The following is a 25351-nucleotide window of genomic DNA, read 5'->3' as shown; positions in this document are numbered from 1 at the left end:
GATTTTTTTTTAAATGCTTGGGATAGGCGCTTAAAAGCCCAGCCTGGGGTCAACTTCTCCACAGAGTGACAACTGTTCTTCAAGATTTCTGGAGAGAGATTGAGTCAGGTTTTCTGGTTTCCTGTGAGTATCCTGATCAGTCCTCACTGTTAACTGCCAAAAATATTTTAGTGATTATATTCCATAATTGTACTCAAATTGAACAAAGGATGTGCAAGAAAAATCTAAGTTGTAACAATCAGAAACAGACTCGCAGAACAAGATGAGTCGATGAGTCTAGTGGGCATAAAATACAAGTGATGATCACGTCAGAAGATATATATTCTAAATGAAAACTGAAAACTAGGGCTCCTCAAACTTGATTAAAATATCATTCATCTGGGGTTGGTGTTTCCTGACCTGCAATTTGGAAAAGATTCTCTCATGTTAGAGACCTGGCTAATGTACTACTGTATCCCAAGCCGTATGGCACATGAAGCCAACTTTTGCAGGAATCAATAAAACTGAATAATGAGGGTGTTCTTACGCCAAATCAGGTACAAAGTATGTGAACTTTTATATGACTGACTCCAATTAGTTGAAAGATTCAGAATTTAGAAAGAAATATACAGTGAGATGTGGAAGGCTTACTTTTACACCGGCCATTGACAGTAGTTTGTTAGATGCCATATATGCAATGTCTGTATTACTTAGCCTCTTTTCCACAAAATATATAACTTCAGAGACACCTGCCTGCAGGAAAGATGTGTTAAGATCTATTACCACCTACCCATAAAAAGTGGCATCGGAAGGGAAGGAAACAATTGCAGGAAGACAATATATGCCTGGTCAGATCTCAATCCTTTTTTTAGATAGTTGATATGTCTCAATAATTGGTAACACGTTATGATCTAGAAGGCTAAGACCTATATGCCACTGATAGCTAATTACTATTATGGAGTCATGCTTTCCAAAGACATTGGTAAGATTACTAATTCTAGAACTCTATTGAGAATGTCTTATGAAACTGCAGCCAGCAATAAAAGTCCTGCATCTAAAATATCACACTGCAGTATAAACAGGATTCTGCCATCATTATTTGGTTGTCACAAAATATTTGTGGAAATTTCAAAGCCTCATTTTCCTAATTTGTATCATGTTGATACACTGAAATGGTATTAAACCTTTTTTTAGGGGTGAGTTGCTAATCTGACATTAGTTTTCTAGAAAAGTGTTGTTTCCTATGGCCTCGCCAGTTAGATTTCAGGCTGACTACAATTGCTGTTTTTTTGAGTAAAAGTTACGCATCAAAGGCAATCACTTGTGAATTGTTACAGTGGATTTAGTCCAGTAGTCAGCATTGTGTCTCACAGAAAAAGGTACAAGGGCAAAAACCTGGTGCAAGAATGGAAGGGTTCATGCTAATAGTAAAAAAGTTGGGGGTGACTGGTTTTGAAATTCCTGCATTATGGCTAAACAAGATGTAGTTGAAACTCTGTTTCAGTTCCCTGACAAGTAGAGGAGTAAACACATAGCACTCCCAGCAAGCCCCTTAGGCATGGTCAAATTCTTGACATCTTTTGGACATAATTGTGTAATCGAATGGGGGCATTTCAAATCTAAATAATCATTATTTATAACACTGATAGGGAACTTTAAAACCAGACCTGAATAATTATCTTGGCACATTCGTTGCAAGGAAACATGGTCACGTAAAGCCTCTGCAATGACCATAAAGAGATCAAAACAGCCCTTGTGTATCATAAGTTCTCAAATGTCTATTTTCACAATAGTAGCAAGATCTTGAAGAAAATAGCCAAAAACATCATTGGCAATTATTTATATTTTCAACTTCCAGTCTTTAATTCTGAATTCAAATATAGAAAATTCTGAATTCAAAAGAAACTATGATAGGATGCGTTAAACAAACCTGCCCAGCAGCAGAAGCGTGATTTGTATTAAGGATAGCATTGACTTCAGCATGACAAACATAACTGCGGTAAACAATTTGAAAAATAAAGAACAGCAGAGGGTTCAAAAAATTTTGTCCAAAATAAGATATGAAATAGGGTGGTGATACTTTAGCAAAGTACCATGCATTTGGAAATTTGATCACGTGGTAGTTTGATCACGATTATGAACCAGAAGACATCAAGCATCCATTGTGAATTTATACATGTATATAATAAAACAGGTTTCAAAAAGAAGAGCTCATGAGATCACAAGACTTACGGATACTTTGTCTCTAAAGGATCCCCAGTTTTAGATTTCTGGAACACAAGAGGGAAGATTTACTACTAGCCTTTTCTTAATATAAGAGGAAATTATTTATTATAAGATAGTGACCTTTGCCCAAGGAAGCTTGTCATCAGCACAGCCTCTCGGAAATCCATTATAGCCAATCCCTGAACAAAGAACATAACGCACGAAACTCTCACCAACATGCTATACATGGCTTTCACCGTTTTGCAGTAATTGTCAAACAATCCATATGAAAAATGGATTGTATGATGCTGCCCTGTTAAATTTGAACCGAGAGATTTTTTTCGAATTTGAAACTGCTTTAAAAAAAATTAAATAACAAGTTGAGTCTACTTTTCTTGGTCAATCATTTCAGGAAGAGTATTTACATTTATTAAATATTTGATATTTGTAGATTTTCATCTAATGGAGAACGGAGGGAATGGATTTACACTAGATACTTATGACAATCTAGATGCCAGTTTGAACTTACCGAGAATAACACCATTTTGACTCACTAAGCATGCACCAACCTGCATCACCAAATATACAACTTGAATTGGCTAGGATTCTCCAAGTAAACTAGCAAAACAACCACACAATATGAAAATCACCATTTTCACTACCCAATTAACAATAAATTAGTGATCGGGAACTCCTCTTGTAATGTTTTTTTTAATAATTATTAGGAAGATGTAGTATTGCAGATTCTGTTGGAGCAGTCAAGGTGTTGTAAATTAGTGTGTTGACTCCCAAATCAACATGTTTTAGGCCAAGCTGACTTATATTAACAATTACAAGTAGGGCTGTAAATAATTCGGTCCGGACTGGCAAAACCGACTGGAACGAAATTTTCAGTCCGGACCGGACTGGACCGGTCAGTCTCGGTCCCAAAATATGTGGACTGATGAAATTCGGTCCGGTCCTAGGGTCTACAAATTTAGACCGGACCGGACCGAATCAGACCGAACCCCTATATATATTTTTTAAAAATATTTTTATTAATTTAATATATTATTTTTATATAGTAATTATATAAATTAATAATGTAATTTTCATCTAATTTATTGTCATTGACTATATAAAATAGAAAATAATATATGCTATCAATTAATAATAAATCATAAATCATGTGAGAATTTATGTCATTATATATAAATAATTAATACATCATACATTCATAAATACTCTACTTTTTACACTTAATTAAAATAATTAGGTAATTATTTTTTAAATACCTAAGTTGTATGCAAGCATGAATAATCTATGTACAATGAAATTATTTAATATTCATTAACCATATATAAAATGTATAACATTATTAATAATTATGCATACAAAAAAGTAAAGTCTAAGTTAGTAAGTAGTAACTATCAACATCATAAATATAATTATAGTAAAATATTTTTTGTAACGAGTTAGTTACACAATTTACTTAATTTTAATTTAGTAATTTAGATAATTTTTTTATTAATTTATTTGAAAAAAATAAGAAAATAATTAGGCCGGACCGACCGGACCGGACCAATAGCCATCGGTCTGGTCCGGGGAAAATTTTGGTCCATCACAGAACCAGACCGATTTACACCCCTAATTACAAGGAGTTCAACTATGACCACTACTTCACCATATGGAGTTATGTATTTAGCATTTCACCGGATTTTGGCAAATGATATCAAAATCAGCCCGATTATCTCATTTGGAGTCCTACTTGGGGCATGTACTAATTTGATCTGGACTGTGTTAAGTGATTACGGAGACTCAACACACACTTACACAATTTCTTCACAATCCTAATCCATATAGAAACCAAGAACTGCACAATCTTATACACAAGCGCATATATAAAAGATTTAACGTATGACCTGCCTGTTAGGATCTTTGGATCTCTCAGCTGACAAAAATGCAATTGCCATGAAATAATCATCCCATGACAGATATCTGCATTCAAAATCAAAACAATAGAACAAAATAAAACCAATTATTTCCACAAAAAACAAAAACATACAAAGAATAGAGCAAATCATTCACGAAAACCTTAAACCGCAACAATCTCCATCAGCTCAATCTGTTATCGAAACAGAACTGAGCATAGTCGAGCGAACAAAAATCGGAATTAATACTGACCCTTGGCGTTTGGAGGGATCGAAGGGGCTACGAGTAGTGCTTTTATTCGAGACGACGCCGTTCCGTGAGGAACTTTTTCTGGAAAAGTGATTTTTGGGGACGAGGAAGAAGCGGAAAGCAAGTGCAGATGCTAAAGCACCGAATACAGTGGCCGTGGAGACCAGAGCGAGCTCACGGGAGTTCATGGACTTCGATGAGGAAGGAAATGCTAGAAGATTTGTGGGGGGAGAGGTTGAAGGTCACTTTCCCGAGAAAATCCTGCTTCTCTAGCACAGCTGCTGAGAGAAAGCAGCGGGAAAGTTAAAATGGAAAAACAGGAGACTGAAAAGCACGCGCGCCAGAACCAGGATTCGTTGTAAAACTAAAAAGGAATTGTTATGAAATTTATATATATATATATAATATTAAATACAGTTATAAATTCTGTAAAGTATATTGTAATTTTTTTTAAAAAAAAAAGGTGAATCATTTTCACATTTTATGACTATAAATATATTTAGATTGAGAATATTTTTTTAAAACTATATATAGTTGATATTTGAATAATTAGGAGGACAATTTTTGTGTCCCTTTTTTATATTTTTAAATCTTAATAAAACTAAAATAAAAAATAATAGAACAAAAAAATAAATCCATACCCTCAAATTTCAATTGATCTCCCTTTCAAAAACTCAATCTATCTTCTAATCTATTTATTTTTTAAATAATTATATAACAATTGTAGATATTGTTTCACCTTAATGATTCAGTGTTTATGGTACTGTTTAGTTTTGAAGTGTTGATAATAGTTTGGAACAGTGTAAACAGTGGCGGAATCAGAAATTTGTTATAAGGGGTCGAGTAAAGCTAAAATTATAATAAAATATTTTTTATTCTATTTTTGAATCAAAATAATTTATAAGATCAAAATAATTTTATAGAAGAGATTAAGGGTGAGTTTGGTTATCAAATTCATCTCAACTCATCTCAACTCATCATTACAACTTTTTCAAATTTCAATATAAAATATAATAAACAATTCAACTTTTTCAAATCTTAAAATAATAATAATATTAAAAAATAATATTCTAACAATATTTTATCATCTCAACTCAACTCAACTCAACTCATTTCAACATCTAAACACAACTTAAGATAACGTTTTAGAGAGAAAACCAACACAATATGAGATAATATAATCTTATTAAATCATAAAAAAGATTAATACAAAATTTTTTTTTTTTCAAACTTTGGCCCCCCCCCCCCCCCCGTGTAGGTCCGCCACTGAGTGTAAACAAAGTTGGTCATGTTCTACGAGTATCCTGCACGCACGAACGAACAAATCTGATTAAGTCCTTTTAAAAAATGAAATTGCTTCTCATTTTATTTTATTATTATAATTTTTTTAAATTTTTATAATAAAATAAATTATTTTTTTAATTTATAAAATAATAATATTATTAAAAATAATATTTTAATTAAATTTTCAATTCATTATAACTAAAACTCTAGCTTTAAATGATTAATGAGAAGTAAAAAGGTAATAATAAGGTTACTGTTTATTTACTATTTATTTATTATTTATATTGTATTTATTTATTATTATTATTTTTAAGTATTTTTTTAATATTTTTAATTATTAAATAAAATAAAAAATTTAAATATAAATAAATAGTAAGGAGGAAATCCTATCATTTCCGAAGCTAAAAGGTCTTGCCAAAAAGGGGATCACCCACTGGGTCAGAGTGGCAGAGGCAGTAACCCATAATCATAGTCAGCCTCACGAGTGTGCCCATCCCACGTGCCGACCTGCCCCTAGCATGGGCTCCTCATCAAAAAAGTGACTAACCTTTTTTATGTTTGGGTACTGCGGGCCGACAACCTAGGCCTACCAATGCCATAAAGCTGTCTAAATATTTATTTAATATTTTAATTATTTTTTCTAAAAATAAAGAAGTCGCACGTGCGAGTGTTATTATTACACACACCACCCTTTCACCTTCATCTTAAGAAAAGGAAAGGAATGGAAAGTCAAATAAACTTATGAACATTAGAAAAAATGAAAAAGGTAAAACATAAAAGAACGAAACATAAAATGTCACTTATACCCTTGTAAGTTGGTAACTTGCGTACGTGATTGTGACTCGAGAAACACCGAATAGAAAACTTGTTTTACAGTGGTTCGAGCGAACGGAGAAGTTTGGATTTAAAGATGATTTAAAGATGAGTTGAGATGAGTTGAGATGAGTTAAAATGAATTGTAAATTGTAAATAGTAATGAGATGAGTTGTGAATAGTAGTTAAATTTGTGAGTTAAAGTTGCTGAATAGTAATAAATAGTAGTGAGATGAGTTGAGATGAGCTGAGATCTCTTTCGAATCCAAACGTCTAGACTCATAACGAAATTTAAATAGAGAGTTCACTCGATACTTACTAGAATGAATATCAAATAAAGTGTTTGCTTAAAATTTACTCGACATTTTATTCGACCGAATAATCCAATAATTATGAAATTAGAATTTTTACCGTAAAATCCTATAAATATGTATTAATTAATGAATAGTATAATTGTGTAGAACATTGAATTTCGTCCCAAAGTATATTTTGTTATTTCTCAAAAAAATAAAATTTTTTACAACTCTATGAATATAATTATATAAGCACGTTCGTGTTATTAATTTCTTGTTTGTTTTACTTTTTTTGTCATCAATAACGGAAAACTTTCCCCTGTTCATGATAATCTCACCTGTTCATGATAGTCATATCTTCAAACCCAATTGATCAAACGATCCTTCATTCTTTTAGTATGATGATTTCGATAATTAATTAGAATATAAGGCATGCATTAATAATATCACACTCACCAACTTCTATATTCTTTATCTATGAGGAAAAAGATTTGCATGTGGAAGCTTAGCGCTTTATTTATAGCACGTCCCTTTTTTTTTTATAAAAAAAAATATAAAAAAAAAAAGAAGAAGAAGAAGAAGAAGATTATACAAGACATGCACACCCTAAATTATGTATAGGTTAAACTTACAATATTAACCTATACATGAAGTCTAGTTATATGCATTCCGATGATTGTCTAACATGATCATGACTTGTATGGTTTTAGTTTTGAGTTGATTGCATATATATATATATATATATGATGATCCTTATCATAACTATGTACTCTACCATATATCTTGTATGAGATTTGACACATACCATCTACCATCTTCACACTAGGGGCAATATTAATATTATGTGATTTCATGTATTATGAACAAGAATGTCAAAATTAGCACAGGGTATAGTAGTAACTTGAACAACTTGAGCTTCTTTATATACAGCCACAAGTTTCTGGCACCCGCCCCACAAGACCTAACTCCCCTCACCACCACCTTCTTAATTGATAATTTCCACTGCACCTAGCTAGCTTAGCTAGACCCATTTTCAATTCCTTTGGTCAATAAATGGAAGAGGACGATCAAAAGGAGTTGCAGTTACTTCCTGCTCCATACTCTCTACCTTCTTCTTCATCAATCATGTCATCTCGGCCATCTGATTCTTCTTCGTCAAGGTATCGATCAACGGTGTCTGATCGTAACTCCAGCTTTCACGGCCAAGCACTAGACCTGCAGTTATCAATCAGCTTAAGGCCAATCCAGCCACCTTCGGATTGTATTCTCTCTGGTCCTAGTCTCTGTGCATGCGACGATGTCAAGTCCGAGACGAGCTGTGTCGATGCTTTGAAATGGCAGGCGGCGGAGCAAGTTCGGCTGGCGGGGATAGAGAAAGCGTATGCAGAGCGAGTGAGGGAGCTGACGAGGAGAGAAATGGAGTTGGCGCAGTCGGAGTTTGCGCGAGCAAGGCACCTGTGGGAGAGGGCCAGGGAAGAGGTGGAAAGAGCAGAAAGAATGAAGGAGAGGGCGACGCGCCAGATAGACTCTACGTGCATGGAGATCACTTGCCAGTCTTGCAGGCAAAGGTTCCGGTCTTAAATAGTACTGCTCAAGCTGGGATATATATAGAATCCGGCATTCAGTTCAGGGCGTTCAAGGCAAAGGCCGATCAAGTAAATTTGTATGCAAATTTGGGTTCTTGGGTTTCTGCAATAACAATTATCTGTAACAAAAAGTTAAGTACAAGCTGATAAAGCCCACAATTAATAAAAATGGCAGGAGAACTTCGCAATGAACTTTTCACTTTTATCTGCGTGATCTGTATATCCTGAATAATTAACACAACCATCTATGTTATTATATGGTCCTTTAGCTTGAACGTAGCTTAAGACTAGGAGATTCTCGAGGCACTTTTTTTATGCCATTTCATCTCGGGATTTGATGACAGGGAGCGAATGCATCTTCTTGATTGATCTGAAGCCACAGCCCATGCATGTTCAGTTGATCATTTGATAGCTTTTAGTAGTATGAGTCACTGACAATCATATCTTTCGCCAAGATCTACAAACTCTAGCTAGGTGCAACGGACACACGTCGTACAGTACTACTGCCCGAGTTTGATTCTTTTCTTTTTCTTTTGGCTACTTGATCCAGTTTTGAAATCTTTTCTTTTTTATTTCAAGTGCATGTACTTGATTGTCGTTCTAAATGAATTTTCAATCGATTGCCTCGCTGCCAGACATAATTAAGCTGACAAGAGCTAGCTAGGGACCTAGCTCAGTGAATCTATTTTTTATCATCAGACGATCTTGAACACGTTGTGATAGAACATAACTTTCAGCATGGACGTCGAATATTTTGAGAATTCCTAGATACTTGATAGCTATGCGCTAGCTAGCTGCTCTCTACAGATATAATTATCCTATTTATAGATAAAACAACAACATTCATACACGAGAATGTAAACAGATCCATTTCATCGAATTGTGCAATTAGGTGACTACAAGTTTGGCGGAGCTGGTTTCTAATGATTCCCACAATATTGCAGAATCAAAACAGTTTCAGCTCTTCGATCATTTCATGGCTTGAAACTTCACCGTGGAGATATGGCAACAGAACCAGTTTTGAAAGTAAACAGAAGGGAATTAAGGAGAAAATAATCAAATCCAAGCACGGTTAACATATGATCAAGATCAGTACTAATAAATATTTGCTAATAAACACCGGGTCTTCACTATCTTAATGTTATTTTTGTTTATGGAACTTGTTTGATATTTCTTAGTGCTACTGAGACAAGTCAAACCTGATACAGCCAGGGTCAAGTTTGGAACCTTGATGTTGATAGAAGGCATATATATCAGAACAAAAAGTGAGTAATTCATCAAGAAGAAGACAGGATATATAGCTGTATCCACTTGTATTCAACTTCTTGACTTTTGCTCATCAGAAACCAAACACTCACTACCCATGTCTGGGATCCAACACTAAAAAGAAACATTTTTGGATAGGATGACTCTACTAAAAAGCATCCTTCACAATAGTGATCAGCGCCAGTGTTCCTTTTTACGATGTCTCTGGAATGGCATTGGGTTGATCGATCTGTCAGCAACCTCCAAGCATATTATTACTCAAATACAGTTAATCAGTTAAGATCAGTGGCTTCAATAATGCACTTCGATTCTTTGATGAGTTGATGACATAAAGTTGGGCCTTTCTGAAAAGTACATTTTGGAAACAGCTACCTAGATAGGAAAACAAGGGAAACAAAAATTTAAAAAAAAAAAAAAAAGGAAAAAGAAAAGGGGATCCTAATCTATTTGAACAGTATATCCCTATCTTCAATTTGGTCGCCAGAATCTCCTTTAACTGCCAAACCTAATTAAGGATCTAAAGATCCACTTAATCTTTCACCTCCTAATCACTTTCTATTATATATCTTGCGCCCTTCCCACCGACTTTTGCTGACATAAATTTAAAAGAGTAATGATAGTTAAAATGCATAAGTATTGCACAATCGTTTTGAAAAGAATGAGATTAATTTTTAAAAAATTAATTTTTTTTTACGTAGATCTTATATTTATTTACTTTTTAAAGAAATTTCACGAGACTTACACATTTTATGACTACAAATATATTTTCTCAATTTAAAAAGATGTTAAGACCACACTTAATGTCTTCTATTTGCCTTTTGGTAAAGCGAAATGATTTGCATAAACTCCAAATAGATAAGCTCTATACAAGCCTTTGTAAAAAAATAGACTCTACCTAAAAAAGTGAAATCTACTTTTTTACAAAAAAATTATACGAGAGTTGTCTATTTAAAATTTATACCTAGCTATCTTTACTCGTATTAAACATATATACACAGGCTAGTGTACGTCCATGTTAGCTTTAAAAAGTTTAACTTTAGTAGGATCAAAATCTTCAAAAGATACTAGGAAGAGTACTAGTGCTAAGATTTCTCAGAAAATGAGTGTAGTTGTTCTGTAGGGAACCAAACTGTGCATGTGATGCTCTCTAGTCTCCACTCAAAAGCTGGATGCATGGCAGTAATAGAAAATGTACAACCCTTTGACTGCAGGTAATTACTAAACAGAGATCGAATGCTCACTTGGGGACTCATCATCATGATCATATACATACAACATGATCTGCAAATAATCTAATTCATCATAAAATGCATGTACTCCTCCGACATATGACAACTTCCATTATACATAATTTGTCTTTTATCTTTTATTTGTTACGATGATAGAAATGCGAGAGCTAGCCATCAATTATTAATTCAGAAAGTCGAAGAGCAATATAAAGATGTAGGACATGTTTGCCCAGTTATCAAAGTAGTCATTATGACAGAACCTTAAAATTTGTCTTTTTCACGTTGTCTACATTCGATTGTCAAGTGATACGGTTTCATGTTCTAATATCACTATCAGTACTACTACTACAGTATCTTAATTAATGTAGAGAGCAGGCTGCAAACAAATATTTGCCAAATTCATAGAGATCATAATAATTAAGCAGTGGGGAAACACAAGTACCCGCTTGCATATATATGGTGATTTCCTATATACGGCTTACACATCAAAAGCAGTTCATTCTGGCATGTACAGAATTCTGTTTCTATATTTTATTAATGGAGATGATGAAGATGGGTGAGCTAAATACTGGAAACCTTTTCTTGGTTTCAATATATAGTATATATCCATATGTAATTGGCCGGAGACGAGAATCTAGTACGTACAACACTTTGATCATGGACATGAGTGCCAATCCTTTTCAAATATTCAGAATTGAAGTACTAACGTTTTGATGGGAGTGGCATGATCAGTGACCACTTAGCATTAAGGAGGGACAAAAAATGGTGCAGTTTACAGTACTATCATGTGGGTATTCCTGAGGAAGTTCGGCCCTGACGAGATAGATGACCTATAGTAATTTTTTTTTCTGGTCAGGAAGAGGAAATTAAACTTGTGCAAGTATTTTAACTTTTTTTCTAAACCAATCAAGAGAAAAAAAAAAGGTCTGGTGACCTTAATTTGAAGGTGGGCGCAAGTTCAGATCATGGTGGGACTATACTCTTGCTGTCACACCATGTGAGAATGGGATTTTCACATGATGACAATATTCACATTAATTAGTAGAGTGGGCTGATTAAATGGATATTATATTAATGTCGATCTAGGTGCTTTATGATCGGATTTCGCAGTACTACAAGTTCATCATTTACATGATTTGACATCAATAAAGTATAAAGAGTTGGCCGCTATATTACAATGAAGTATTCCTATGCTCTCTATCTGCTTATATCCATTCCAGCGGCTGAAATAAACACGCTAGGTGTAGATAGACATGAAAATGTTTCACTATCACGGAATTGAATGAAAGAAGGAAGCTTTCTAGTACTCGAAAGATAATTAATGAGAGATCTAACAATATTCTTGGACTGAAAAGTTAGAAGTATATATTTTCCAAATGTTCCTCTCTTCTCTTGGATATATATACTCGATCGGCCCCCTCTAAAAAAAACTATCAGCTTCGGCCACCACCCCCTCATCGCTCGCTTCTCTTCCCGCAAACATACCATTTTTTCCTTTCTCTAGCTCATTTCCTCTCCACTGAAAAATGTCTCATGATCTCTAGTCTTTTAGCCATCACAATGTCACATGCACCGCACCATGCATCGAGCTCTTCGACCGCCAATCTTCACAAGCCACTGCTTATTCTGATTTCCATGCAACAACCACATGCTCAGCACAATTGAATTTTTTACCTCCAAACCTTCCAATCTGGCTCACGTCATCTAATCACCGGCCCTCATTAGCGCGTATGGTACACAATATCCACGTTCCGCTCAGGAAGCAGATCTTTAATCCAAAGACGTTTATTAAACTCATTAAGCCCTCAGACATTCCAAGATATAATCTTTGGGCTTCATAAAGTAAATGTCGACCCCCTCTCTTTTTTTATTTCCAAAATAAATAATAAAAAATTTAAATAAATGCAGACATGAAATAACAAATTAAATACAAATTTCATCACGAAGCCTTCAAGAGTTTATTATGGTTATGGTACATTAAATGACATTGACATCATAATGCAACAAGTGAATTAAAAAATACTTTACAACAAAAAATTATGGAACTTAGAACATTAAACTTCAAAACAAAAAATGTGGAGTAAACTCAGTAAAATGGCAGGTTTGGGACACAAAACAAAATACAAAATTTGCATCTCATCTCATCTCATCATTACACATTTTTCAAATTTCTATACAAAATATAATAAACAATTTAATTTTTTCAAATCTCAATACACATTCTTCAAATCTCAAAACAATAATAATATTAAAATATATTATTTTAAACTTAAAAATAAAACACAAAATTCTCATCTCACCCCCTAAACCTGCCCTTAAGTATTCATAAATGGAGCCAGAAATCTTGACACCAACTTGTTGCCCTGCATACACTAATACACTAAAAATATTAAGCTTATTTTTAATCCATTGCATAATTACTCGAGTACTTTTAACTTAGTAATATTGTCAATGGATGTTTGACAGTAATGCAAAACTTAATTTGCCTCAACAATTAATCTTATATATCTAACACAGTTACATAATACAATTATACAAGCAATATGAGAAATAAAGTAAATCATTAAGGATTCAGGTATAGCAGTAGGCAAGCCGCAAGTTGCAAACCAGAGAAGATAAACAAAACAACTTAGCATGACACAAGAAGATAAACCTGCTGGCAGCAATAGACATACACTAATACACTAAAAAAAATAAGCTTATTTTTAATCTCTTATATGATTAGTAAAGTACTTTTAACATAGTAATAATTCAATGGATGTTTGACAGGAATGCAAATTTACCTCAACAATCAATTTTATATCTCTAATACAATTATACGATACAATTATACAAGAAATCTGAGAAATAAAATAAATCATCAAGTATAGCAGTAGGCAAGTTACAAATCAAAGAAGATAAAATAGAAACTTAGCATGCAAATAAGATAATAAACATAGACAGGTTACCAAACCAGATTCTCTTACAGAAATTAACATGACACAAGTTACCAATTTTGGCCAAAATCAAAACAAAATCAGCAAGTTATCAAACCAAAACAAAATCAACATGACACAAGAAGTCATCAATCTTGGTCAAAATCACCATGACAACAACTCAACAAGTTACCAAACCAAAACAAAATCAGCATGACACAAGTTCACAACAAGTTACCAAATTTCAACAAAATCAGCTAGACAATTGCAGTTACCAAACTTAAACAAAATCACAATGATAGGAAGTTACCAAATTTTTACAAAATCTGAATTCACTATGACAGAAGTCAGCAAGTTCTCAAACTTGAACAAAATTACCATTAAAACAACCTGCATACACTGTTACACTAAAAAATATTAATCTCATTTTTAATCCCTTGTATCATTGCTAAAGTATTTTTAACTTAGTAATATTTTCAAGAGATGTTTGGTAGCAATGCAAAATTTAATTTGTCATTTACAAAATTTAGGAAATCTAGATGGTGAGGAGTTAGAATTTAGAAATTACCTAAACTGTCATGACTTATATCATCCCAAACAAAATCAGATAGAACAACCAAACTATCCAAATATTTAAAAGCAAATTGTCCAAATATCATATATGAAATCGAATAGATTAAACCAAACTGTCCAAATATTAGATAGATTAAACCATACAAACTGTGAAAATAATAGTTTCACTTGAATCTAAGTCTCTATGACTATGTCAAGAGAATCTGAGTTTCTGATGGAACATCTTTCTATTGACAATAAAAAATATTAGTTAGTATTTCTGTAAATAATTGTTGTATAAAATAGTAATTTAAAATTCAAATAAATGTAAAACTTACAGAATTAGTTTATGATCTTTTAAACCCATATAATGCTCCAATCCAATCAGACCCACATAACAACATCTGTACAGTTTCAGTTGACAATGAAGCTCGATGCGGATTAATGACTCTGCCTCCTGCGCTGAATGTTGATTTTGAGATAACTGTAGTAATTGGTGTAGTCAATATATCTCGAGCCAATTTGGACAAAGTTTGAAACTTGAGACTTTGTTTTCCACCATTCCTAGGTATCGAAACTTGCATCTGAACCATCTTCATAGGTATATATATATATATATATATATATATATATATATATATATATATACATAATCTCCTCTAAATAATTGTCCAGTTCTAATTTAATAGGTTGCACTGTATCAACACTTCTAACAAAATATTTAAATAATGACTAGCCACTCAGCATGCTTCTGCCAGCACTTGAGGAACAACTGAATACGTTTATTTGAGCATTTTTCTGCTCTCTTTGTGCCACAAGAGTCAAATTATATTTCTAGACGTACTTATCATATAACTGATGCAACGAGTAGTTCTATATACAGTCCTCTTAAGCAGTCCTGGTCTATGAAATGTCCATCTTATCCCCATTTTAATTTATGAATTGACCAAATTAACCTTCCTTATCCAGAACTACTCTTCTGCATGAAAATTGGAACCAAATTCAAATCTCGCACCCCTGCTCTTACGTTTTCCCTCTGCACCGTGCATGCCCAGCAATCCGAACGAATCACTCCTCCACCATCGAGAAGAGGACCTTCAACCCACCATCGACGGACGATTCTCCACCAACGGACGGAACGCCTTCTGCACCATCGACTGCAGATTGCCGACGACCTCCTTGGTAAAAACCTTGATCTGCACTTGTTTATTTACATACATATCATGGGTTGTTTTACCTACTGCTGGGTTTTGGTTGTTTGCTGAATTAGTCTGTATAAATATAGAATAATCATGTTTTAGGATGGACAATATGATTTTTAGGGATCTGATTTTTTATTGGTGAATTAGTTTTGTATAAATACAGAGTAAATGAACAAAATCAAGAGGCAAAACACTTAAGTTCTTGAGAATCTTATGATCAAGTTTCAGCTGCACTCTTATCTCTGTTAATAGCTTCTCCATTTTTTAGCATTTTTATCATTTCCTGAAAATATCATTTGTAGATGTTCCTTCTCTAACATATAATCTTTGACTTTTGGATGGGTCCTGCATTTTTATTGCGAACGCTGCTTGTGTTTATGTTGAAGAAAGGATTGTGATGTTATTTGTTATTAGCTATATAGTACTCTATCAATTAATCCCCATTTGTTATACCAAAATATTGTTTACGTTCCTCCCTCTCACTCTTTTTTTTTTTATCAAAGAAAGAAATTGGTGATTTTTACATTTATTCTTCTCGTCCTATTTGTTAATCTAACTCCATCTATTGTGCTGGATATCATCAAGACTTCTGGATTCCCTTTTGGTGGGCATATGGTTAATTTCGAATACATTGGATATGTTTATTTTTTATCAATTGCCATTCTTTACTTTATTGAACTTTAAATCCAAAATGTTGCTTGTGCTACTGTTCTTGTTGGCATGCATGGAGACCTCATTGCGTTATAATTATCTGGAAGATGAATGAGCATCTGCAATACTAACTTCTTGACATATTTCTACAATTTCGTAGCGTTTCTAGTTTTTTATTTAGGAACTATGTAGCACAATAATTTGCAATGGTCAATATACAGATGGATCTTATAGATCGATTTCTGAACTTATATAGACTATGAACTTGCAGCGTGTTTTTTCTTGTGTACCAGCTAAATTTATCATATGTTGTGGTTAGATTTTTATGTAAATGTTGCTAATTTTTTGTGCTTTAATTTTAATTTTTTTTTTACTTCCATGTTGTGCTTTAAATATATGAAGATTGTTGCTGATGGAGAAAGGGGAAGAATGCACATCTACTAGGCGATCACTGTTTTTTTTCTTAAAGTAGTAATTATATGGATCCCCCAAATGTGAGAGATGATGAGGTAGTGATTGATAATCATGGTGTAATGCTGGGGAATGATGATGATGATGTAGTTTTAGAGCCAACGGTAGAAAATAATGATGATGGGGTTTCAGAGCCAACGTCAGGAAATGATGATGATGGGGTTTCAGAACCAACACCGAGAAATGATGATGATGGGATTTCAGAGCCAACGCCGGGGATGTTTTTTAAAACTGAGAAAGAACTCATTTATTACTACAAGCAATATGGGAGACAGGTTGGATTTGGCATAATGACCCAAAGAAGTAAAAGGGAAGATGATGGGAGTGTTAGATATGTAACACTTGGGTGTGCTCGTGGTCGTAAGGCAAGGCAACGTATTACCAACATTTCTAAACCACGCCTGACAACAAAAACTGATTGTAAGTCGAGAATTAATGCAGTTTTGGCTGATGGTGTCTTACGTATAACTACTGTTTGCAATGCACATAACTATGAGTTAAGTCCACAAAAGGCAAGATTTTTTAGATGTAATCGCGCAATTGATGATTCCGTGAAGAGGCAGTAAGATATTAACGACAAGGCAGGCATAGGTATGGTCAAAAGTTTTAACGCATTGGTTGTCGAGGCTGGTGGTTTTGAGAAACTTCCATTTATTGAAAAAGATGCAAGAAATTATATAGACAAGACTCGCCACCTTAGACTTGGCAAAGGAGGTGCTGATGCACTTCGTGGTTATTTTGAGAGGATGCAGTATAAGAATGATGGGTTTTACTCATCGATGGATTTGGATGATGATGGTCGATTAAAAAATGTCTTTTGGGCCGATGCACGCAGCAGAGCAGCATATGATTATTTTGGAGATGTTGTGAAATTTGATACAACATACTTAACAAATAGATATGGCATGCCATTTGCTTCGTTTGTTGGTGTTAACCACCATGGACAGTCAATAGTTTTGGGAGCAGGCTTGATATCAAGTGAAAATACTGAAACATTTGTTTGGTTATTTGACACTTGGTTGAAATGTATGGATGGGAGGGCGCCAAAAGCTATCATCACTGATCAAGACAGGGCCATGAAAAATGCTATTGCAATAATCTTTCCAAATACCCGGCAAAGATATTGTTTGTGGCACATAATGAGAAAACTACCAGATAAGTTGGGCTCACATACTGAATTTAAGTGTGGGTTGAAAAGTGCATTGCAGAAATGTGTTTATGATTCTCAGACTTCTGACGAGTTTGAGAAGCCTTGGGAGGTGTTTATTAACACTTACAATTTGAAGGAAAATGCATGGCTTCAAAGTCTCTATAGTGAGTGAATGTATTGGGTTCCCGTACATTTGAAAAATACATTTTGGGCTGGGATGAGCACAACTCAGAGGAGTGAGAGCATGAATGCATTTTTTTTATGGATATGTTCATTCAGGGACTACGTTGAAAGAATTCGATGATTAATTCGACAATGCACTGAGGAAGAAAGTAGAGAATGAGATGACAGCGGATTTCCACTCATTCAATTGCACAGTCCCTTGTATGACTCATTTACCCGTGGAGAAAAAATTCCAAGTAGTGTACACGAATTCTAAATTTAAGGAAGTGCAGTCAGAAGTAATGAGAATTATCTACTCTCATTGTGTTGTCATAAAAACAGAAGGGGCAATTACCACGTATCAAGTTAATGACCAAAGGGTAGTTGAAGACGGCATCAAGAAGTCAACTTTGCAGGCGTACTTCAATGAAGATGAGTGTGAGGCAAAATGCATGTGTGAACTATTTGAGATGAGAGGGACTATATGTAGGCACATTCTCTCAATTTTTGCTGCAAGGGATGTCCAAGTGTTGCTAGAAAAATACATTATGGAGAGGTGGAGGAAGGACATTAAACGTAGATATGCTCTCATTCGAAGCAGTTACGATGACTTGAGTGGTAAACCAGCTGCTAGTCGGTACTCTGGTTTGATAAAATTATGTTTCCAAGTAGCTACAAATGCATGTGAAAGCGAAGATAATTCTCTGGACATGACACAGAAGCTAAAGGCGATGAATGAAATTTACACTAAATCGAAGCCTCAAGCCACAGTTGCAAGCACTCATGCTTCCATTGATGCTGAAACTGGAAGTTCGAAGAAAGTGTTGAGCCCTCGTGTTGTCAGAGGCAAAGGCAGGCCGCCATCAAAGAGAAGACAACCTACAATAGAGAAGTTACAAACCAAAAATAAAAAAGCTAGTGGCAAGCGACAAAGAAAGAATGTATGGAAGATTTAAATAATATGATTTTGTCATTTGTTTATGTATTCAAATGTAGGCCCCATCGCGGACGGAAGATGTATTAAACCCCACAGAATCGGTAATACTGCACGACACACCAGAAGCTGTTGTTTCGCAACTACCTGTTAAACAACAAAGTGTTATTTCTCAGGTAAATGTTAAATAATATTCCTTTTTCTCTATATTTTGAACAAATAATGTTGAGTTTTGCATGATGTTTTATAGAATATTTCAAATTACTTGCAGGCGAACTTCGCATGTCCTGACCCTCTCGATAATTGATGAAAGACATGGTAGACTGCTGGCCTCATCAAAGTATTTGAGATTTGAAGACGTTGTAGACTGTTATGTTGACAAAAGCTCATAACTTCAGTTGTATAACTCTAATTTGCATTGTTGTAAACTTGGTGTATTGTTGTAAGATTGGATATTTATATCATTTTAAGAGTATGAATTATGTTATGGGTATGAGATATATTATTATTAAAGTGTTGATAAAAGTGTTGGTTCAAAGTTATAATCTCATGGGTTTTATTCAATGTAGAACAAAATACATGAAATATAGTAGAAGAAAAATACTTCTCATAACCATTCATAATGTTCACAAGTCTGATGGGTTTGAATATTACAATATTAATAAAGATTGTAAACATATCTATTACAACATACTTAACAACATTACACAGTTTGATATACACTGCTACTAATTTGTAACTGTTCTTGATCCTATCCAACAACAAAATATTAGAATTGCAAGTCCCCAATACACGCAGGGTCGCATGCTTGTATGATTAATATCTTTCATTACACCATGAAGCTCATCCTGATCATTTTGGATGTCATCTTCCAATTTTTGCATCTGTACCCTCTTACGTTGGAGTTCTTCCTCCCTCTTTCGGAGTTCTTCCTCCCATTTTTGGAGTTCTTCCTCTCTCTTTTGGAGACGACGCTCTCTTTCGCACACAACTTTTCCTTCATTTTCTATTTCAATATCTGCCCATAAAAAGTATTCGCAGTATGGCCTTCCCTGCAGCAAACACCTAATTAGTGTAAGAAAGTACAATTAATACAACAATATCTGATAAAGGTAACCTTTGTATTGTTTAAAATTTGTTAGTGTTACCTCTCTATTGTAATTTGGACAAGAATAAAAACGTCGGCTTGGATTTTTGGTTGTTTTCGATAATTTTAAACGTGCCATCTCTCCGCATAGACATTTTGGAGCATGATTCGAAGAAGATGAAGAACGCGATGAAGACATTGCGTATCAAAAATTTTACAAAGTTCTTGAAGCTGTGTAATACTGGAAATGTGTTATGCCTACATAGAAAATAGATAAAAGTTAAGATAAAAGTTAATATCTTTATGTGTTTGGTCTCCCAATCGATAATTTATGCACTAGGACCATGAGAGAGAAGACACCAAAAGTCCATTGTTGTTGAAGTGTTCAATAATATTGAAGAAATTTTGCATAACATTGGATAAATAATTTAAGGGGAATATGCCAATTAGGTGTTTGCTGCACTCTTAACTGTTCACTAATGGACTGCACTCTTAACTGTTCACTAATGGAATGTGCCTCGAACAAATGCCAAGCATAAACAAGATAATGATTTGTATTTCAATTTTCACCAGCACATGTACACAAAATGATATTTTACACTGTGAATAGCATAAAACTGTGTAGATGTGTAGAACTCCATGAATAATTTCTGCTCTGTTTGTTATGAGATTCATGCTTTGAGATGTGAATTTTTTAAAAGTTAAAAATGAGTTTTATGTTCTAATTCATGCTGACAGTATATTTTTCACTCGATCAAAGCCACTTAAGTTATTGAAGTGTGGACACACGATGCATATGGACTGCTTTAACCACATGAAAAAATAGAATATGTTAATTTTATGACTTTTGAAATTATTCATTCATTAATGTGCCATCTCTTAGTATTCAATTAATAAGTTACCAGAAGTATTCAATTAATAATTTATGCCATCTCTTAGCATAAATTACCAAATCGGAACCCATTCACAAATTTCAACAAACACGTAGAGTGCATTTCTAAACCAGAAGTATTTTCTACTAACAAGTAAATATCTTAGCACAAATTTACAACCAAGCAAAACCAATCTTACAGATAAAAAACGAGAAGAATTACGAACAGAACCAAGTCAAGGTTCACGCTCAGACCAGAAAAATTCACGCTCAAATCGCATTCGGGGAAATCCTCACCAAGATGGAGATGGCCACGCTGCGCGATGTAGACGGAGATGGCAACGGCGCTGCACAATGGGCTTGGGCACGGCGACGGCGCTGTTCGTGCGCGATTGGCTTCATCTGGGCGATGAAGGGGTCTGAAATGAAGGGGGAACGAATCACTGCTGGGAGCCGAGTCTTGCCTTTGGGGGTTGGTTTCTTTGCATTTAATAAAACGTTACGTTTCGTTCCTTTAATGAAACGTTGCGTTTCATTAAAGGACTGCATTGCAGTCCCCCATTCGGGGACTGCAAGAAGAATTATTCCTGATGCAACACTCGAGAGATATGCTCAATATTCTTAGAAGCTTCCGGCTCTTGATAAATTAAAGGAAAAAAAACTGAGTCAGCACCATCTTGAATCTAGGGTCTAACACCGTAGTAATTTCCATCAATAGATTACACTTCCCCCCAATATTTCTCAAACTTCACACTCATTTTCTTACCATTGATTTCATGTACTCATTCTCATCTCTACTTTTCTTACCCAAATTGTCATTCATTCTCCATACTTCAGAAAGAAATAAGTTTAATGTTAGGTAATCACTTACGGATACATATTGGTTACTTCATTAAAAATAACAAGTAGTTGACAAACATTTTCAACTTGCCCATACTCTTCACTGGTTGGAATCCATTCAAAACTGCTATCTCTATCACCATATCTGGGAAAACTTCTTTGAACTGAACTGCAGCGCCATCCAACATTAAATATGTTCTGTTCCATCTTTGAAGAGTTCTGCTCCCACTCTGTTTCCCTTCCTCTTTAATCTTCTTTCGAGTACCTTCTCTGGTTCGGGGGCCAAAGTATCATCCTCCATAATCGAAGGTAACTTAGGGGTACGGTTTACCTTGGCTCCTAGTTTCTTTTTTAGGCAAGAGATATGAAATACTGGGTAGATCTTGGATTTTTCGGGCAGATTGAGCTTGTAAGCTACCTTCTCAATCCTTTGTATAATCTGGAAGGTCCTGAAATATATGGGTGATAGCTTCAAGTTCCTCCTTACTGCAATCGACATTTGTCGATACAGTTGTAGTCGGAGATAAACCCAGTCCCCAACACTGTATTCCCTCTGTGTTCTCTTTTTATCAATATAGTATTTCATCCTTACTTGAGCTTCTTGCAGGTTTTCACGCACCAGAGCAAGAATGAAGTCTCGGCTTCTCATTTCTTCTTCAACTGCTTACACTGTCGTAGATCCAAGCTCATAAGGGAGGAGTCGTGGCAGCGCTTGACCATACACAACCTTGAAGGGACTAAACCCTGTTGAGGAGTGCTCTGAGGTATTGTATGACCATTCGGCTAAAGCTAGCCATCTGGCCCAATTTTTGGGTCTATCACTGGTAAAGCATCGAAGGTACCCTTTTAACCACTTGTTTATCACTTATGTTTGCCCATTTGTTTGAGGGTGGTATGTTGAGCTCATCAGAAGCTTCGTACCACTTAAATGGAAGATCTCCTTCCAGAAATGGCTTGTGAGTATCGCATCTCTGTCACTTGCTATGCTCTGTGGTATGCCATGTAATTTGAATATGTTATCCATAAATGCTTTTGCAACTATTGTTGCTGTGTATGGATGGGCTAGTGGTATAAAATGGCTATACTTGCTGAACTTGTCTGCTATTACCATGATTACACTATAGCCCTTCGACAGAGGTAAGCCATCCACGAAGTCCATACTAATATCCACCCATGCTTTGCTAGGTATGGGCATTGGCTTTTGGGCCCCTACTGGTTTGAGGTTTTCTGTTTTATTTCTTTGACATACCTCGCATTCTCTTATGTACTTTCTGATGTCCTTTCTCATGCCATGACAAAAGAATTCCCTTTTTATCCTGGAATGTGTCTTTTGTGACCTTGTGTGTCCCCCCATGTGGCTGTTGTGGAACTGCTGTATTATTTGTTCTTGTTGCGCTCTTAGGGTTCTCATGTGTAACCTTCCTTTATAGAACAAGAACCCTCCTCTAACTTGGTACTTGAGAGGGTCAAGATCACCCTGATGGTAATGGTTGAGTAACTGTTGCAACTGGAGATCTTGGTTGTATACTTGATGGAGCCCTTCCCACCATATTGATTGCTTTGGCTTCTCCACCAACAGTCAAACTCATTTCTTGGTTTGGTACTTCTTTCCCATTTGGTAACCTAGAAAGTGCATCTACTGCTTTGTTTCATTTTCCACTGCGATATTCCACACCGAAATCAAAGCCTAACAGCTTTGCAACTCACTTATGTTGGAAAGGTGTACTAACCCTTTGCTCCAAAAGGTGTTTCAATGCTTGCTAATCTGTCCTTACCTTAAAACTGTGTCCTAGCAAATAATGCCTCTATTTTCGAATAGCCAAGACTAGAGCCAATAACTCTTTTTCATAAGTTGATAAGAACATATTTTTACCTTTTAGTGCTTGACTCAAATAGGCTAGTGGCCTCCCTTCCTACATCAAAACAGCTCACAACCCATTCCCTAAAACATCACACTCCATCACGAATTTTCTTAAAAAATCTGGTAGTGCAAGACTAGAGCCAATAACTCTTTTTCATAAGTTGATAAGAACATATTTTTACCTTTTAGTGCTTGACTCAAATAGGCTAGTGGCCTCCCTTCCTACATCAAAATAGCTCCCAACCCATTCCCTGAAACATCACACTCCATCACGAGTTTTCTTAAAAAATCTGGTAGTGCAAGGATAGGGGGTGTCACCATAGCTGCCTTTAAGGCTTCAAAAGCTTGACTGGTCTTCTCATTCCAACTGAAAGAATTCTTCTTTAATAATGCAGTCAAAGGAGCTGCAATGCTCCCATATCCTTTTACAAATTTCATGTAGTAACCTCTTAATCCTAAAAATCCCTTTAGAGCTTTAGGACTTTTAGGCTCAAGCCACTCTATCATAGCTGTAATTTTTAATAGATTTGTCTTGACCCATTTTTTAGAAATACCATGGCCCAAATACTTTACTTCTCGACGTCCAAACACACACTTTGAGACCTTAGCATACAGCTGGTGGTGCCTTAAAGCTTCTAAAACAACCTTCAATTGAACCACATGCGCCTCAACAAATTTACTATACACAAGTATGTCATAAAAAAAAAGCCAATACAAATTTCTTGAGATATGACCTGTATATCTCATTCATCGACCCCTAAAAGGTCAATGGGGCATTAGTGAGCCCAAAGGGCATCACTAAAAATTCATAATGTCCCTTATGTGTACGAAAGGCAGTTTTGGACATATCTTCAGGTTTCATCCTGATTTGATGATAGGCTGATCTTAAATCAAGCTTAGAAAAAAAATTCAGCACCATTAAGCACATCCAACAATTCATCTACATTGGGAATGAGAAACTTATCTTTAATTGTATCTTTGTTTAGAGCCGGATAATCAATACACATGCCCCAACTCCCATTGGCCTTCCTCACCAAGAGGACTGGTGAAGAATAGGTACTTTGACTTGATTGAATGATTCTTGCTTTCAACATTTCCCTGACCAGCTTCTCGATTTCCTCCTTCTGGTAGTAAGGGTATCGATAAGGTCTAACACATGTGGGTTTGGCTGCTTCCTAGAGTTGGATCTGATGGTTATGACTCCTAGGAGGTGGGAGTCCACAGGGTTTAGCAAACATTATTTTGAACCCATCCAAAACAGTTTGTATGTCAGGCTCTATTGGTGCCCTTCCTTTAATGTCACTGGCCTCCATAAGCTGCAACCAGATTCCTTTTCCCTCTATAAGTGTAGCCTTGCTCAAACTGTGCTTCTCCTCTAATGTTTTCTCAGGTAACCTTAAACACTGTAAAAAAAAATTCTTTCCTTCCACAAAGAAACTCATGCTTAAATCTACAAAGTTCCACTGGATAGTTCCCAAACTTCTTAGCCAATCTACCCCTAATACAACATCACATCCTCCTAGGGTTAGCAAAAACAGATTAGCTAAAATATTACAACTTTGCAATTTTAAGAATACTGCCTTACAACAACCTCGGCAAGGAAGAGTTTTCTCATTAGCAACTTGGATTGCCAGGTGGCCTTCTTCTACTGGCAGCTTTGCTTTCATTGCTACATTCACATTTATGAAACTATGTGTACTACCAGTATCAATGAGAACAATAACTGAACATGCACTAATTTTTCCCACTAACTTCATAGTTTTGGGAGAAGGAGCTCCTACAATAGCATGCAAGGATATGCCTAACAATTCAACTTGCTGTGCTACTGGTATGGCTACTG

The 25351-nt window shown here is 35.2% G+C and overlaps 4 protein-coding genes across 4 annotated transcripts; 2 read left to right on the top strand and 2 right to left on the bottom strand.

Moving 5' to 3' along the window:
* Window positions 1-142: 142 nt before the first annotated feature.
* On the bottom strand, window positions 143-4715 carry LOC108995380 (deoxycytidylate deaminase). Its single transcript, XM_018970976.2, has 9 exons — window positions 4348-4715; window positions 4086-4161; window positions 2714-2753; window positions 2326-2384; window positions 2212-2249; window positions 1910-1973; window positions 1647-1700; window positions 631-732; window positions 143-399 (listed from the first exon to the last, which is right to left on the bottom strand). The coding sequence occupies exons 1-9, from the start codon at window positions 4530-4532 to the stop codon at window positions 343-345; spliced, it is 675 nt and encodes a 224-aa protein (XP_018826521.1). The 5' UTR covers window positions 4533-4715; the 3' UTR covers window positions 143-342.
* Window positions 4716-7694: 2979 nt separating this feature from the next.
* LOC108991391 (protein indeterminate-domain 16) lies at window positions 7695-8549 on the top strand. The gene has a single exon (XM_018965661.2). It carries the CDS (start codon window positions 7788-7790, stop codon window positions 8313-8315), a length of 528 nt encoding a protein of 175 aa, XP_018821206.1. The 5' UTR covers window positions 7695-7787; the 3' UTR covers window positions 8316-8549.
* Window positions 8550-18220: 9671 nt separating this feature from the next.
* Window positions 18221-19159, top strand: LOC108989839 (protein FAR-RED ELONGATED HYPOCOTYL 3-like). Its single transcript, XM_018963634.2, has 3 exons — window positions 18221-18859; window positions 18915-19028; window positions 19124-19159. The coding sequence occupies exons 1-3, from the start codon at window positions 18221-18223 to the stop codon at window positions 19157-19159; spliced, it is 789 nt and encodes a 262-aa protein (XP_018819179.2).
* A 2678-nt stretch (window positions 19160-21837) lies between these two features.
* Window positions 21838-22299, bottom strand: LOC118347627. Its single transcript, XM_035687320.1, has one exon. It carries the CDS (start codon window positions 22297-22299, stop codon window positions 21838-21840), a length of 462 nt encoding a protein of 153 aa, XP_035543213.1.
* Between the last annotated feature and the right edge of the window lie 3052 nt (window positions 22300-25351).

Source organism: Juglans regia, chromosome 2, assembly GCF_001411555.2.
Source record: "Juglans regia cultivar Chandler chromosome 2, Walnut 2.0, whole genome shotgun sequence".
In the NCBI taxonomy this organism is placed as follows: Eukaryota; Viridiplantae; Streptophyta; class Magnoliopsida; order Fagales; family Juglandaceae; genus Juglans; species Juglans regia.
This window is presented reverse-complemented; position numbering and strand designations above follow the sequence as displayed.

What these genes read in the sequence shown, in the direction of transcription:
- LOC108995380 (XM_018970976.2), bottom strand. Translation starts at nt 4,532, where the DNA reads ATGAACTCCCGTGAGCTCGCTCTGGTCTCCACGGCCACTGTATTCGGT. An exon ending in GATCCCTCCAAACGCCAAGG is followed by an intron (nt 4,162 to 4,347) that starts GTCAGTATTAAT and finishes TTTTGAATGCAG; the next exon opens with ATATCTGTCATGGGATGATT. An exon ending in TCAAAATGGTGTTATTCTCG is followed by an intron (nt 2,385 to 2,713) that starts GTAAGTTCAAAC and finishes TTCTTTGTTCAG; the next exon opens with GGATTGGCTATAATGGATTT.
- LOC108991391 (XM_018965661.2), top strand. Translation starts at nt 7,788, where the DNA reads ATGGAAGAGGACGATCAAAAGGAGTTGCAGTTACTTCCTGCTCCATAC.
- LOC108989839 (XM_018963634.2), top strand. Translation starts at nt 18,221, where the DNA reads ATGAGAATTATCTACTCTCATTGTGTTGTCATAAAAACAGAAGGGGCA. An exon ending in GCAAGCGACAAAGAAAGAAT is followed by an intron (nt 18,860 to 18,914) that starts GTATGGAAGATT and finishes ATTCAAATGTAG; the next exon opens with GCCCCATCGCGGACGGAAGA. An exon ending in AACAAAGTGTTATTTCTCAG is followed by an intron (nt 19,029 to 19,123) that starts GTAAATGTTAAA and finishes AATTACTTGCAG; the next exon opens with GCGAACTTCGCATGTCCTGA.
- LOC118347627 (XM_035687320.1), bottom strand. Translation starts at nt 22,299, where the DNA reads ATGAGAAGCCGAGACTTCATTCTTGCTCTGGTGCGTGAAAACCTGCAA.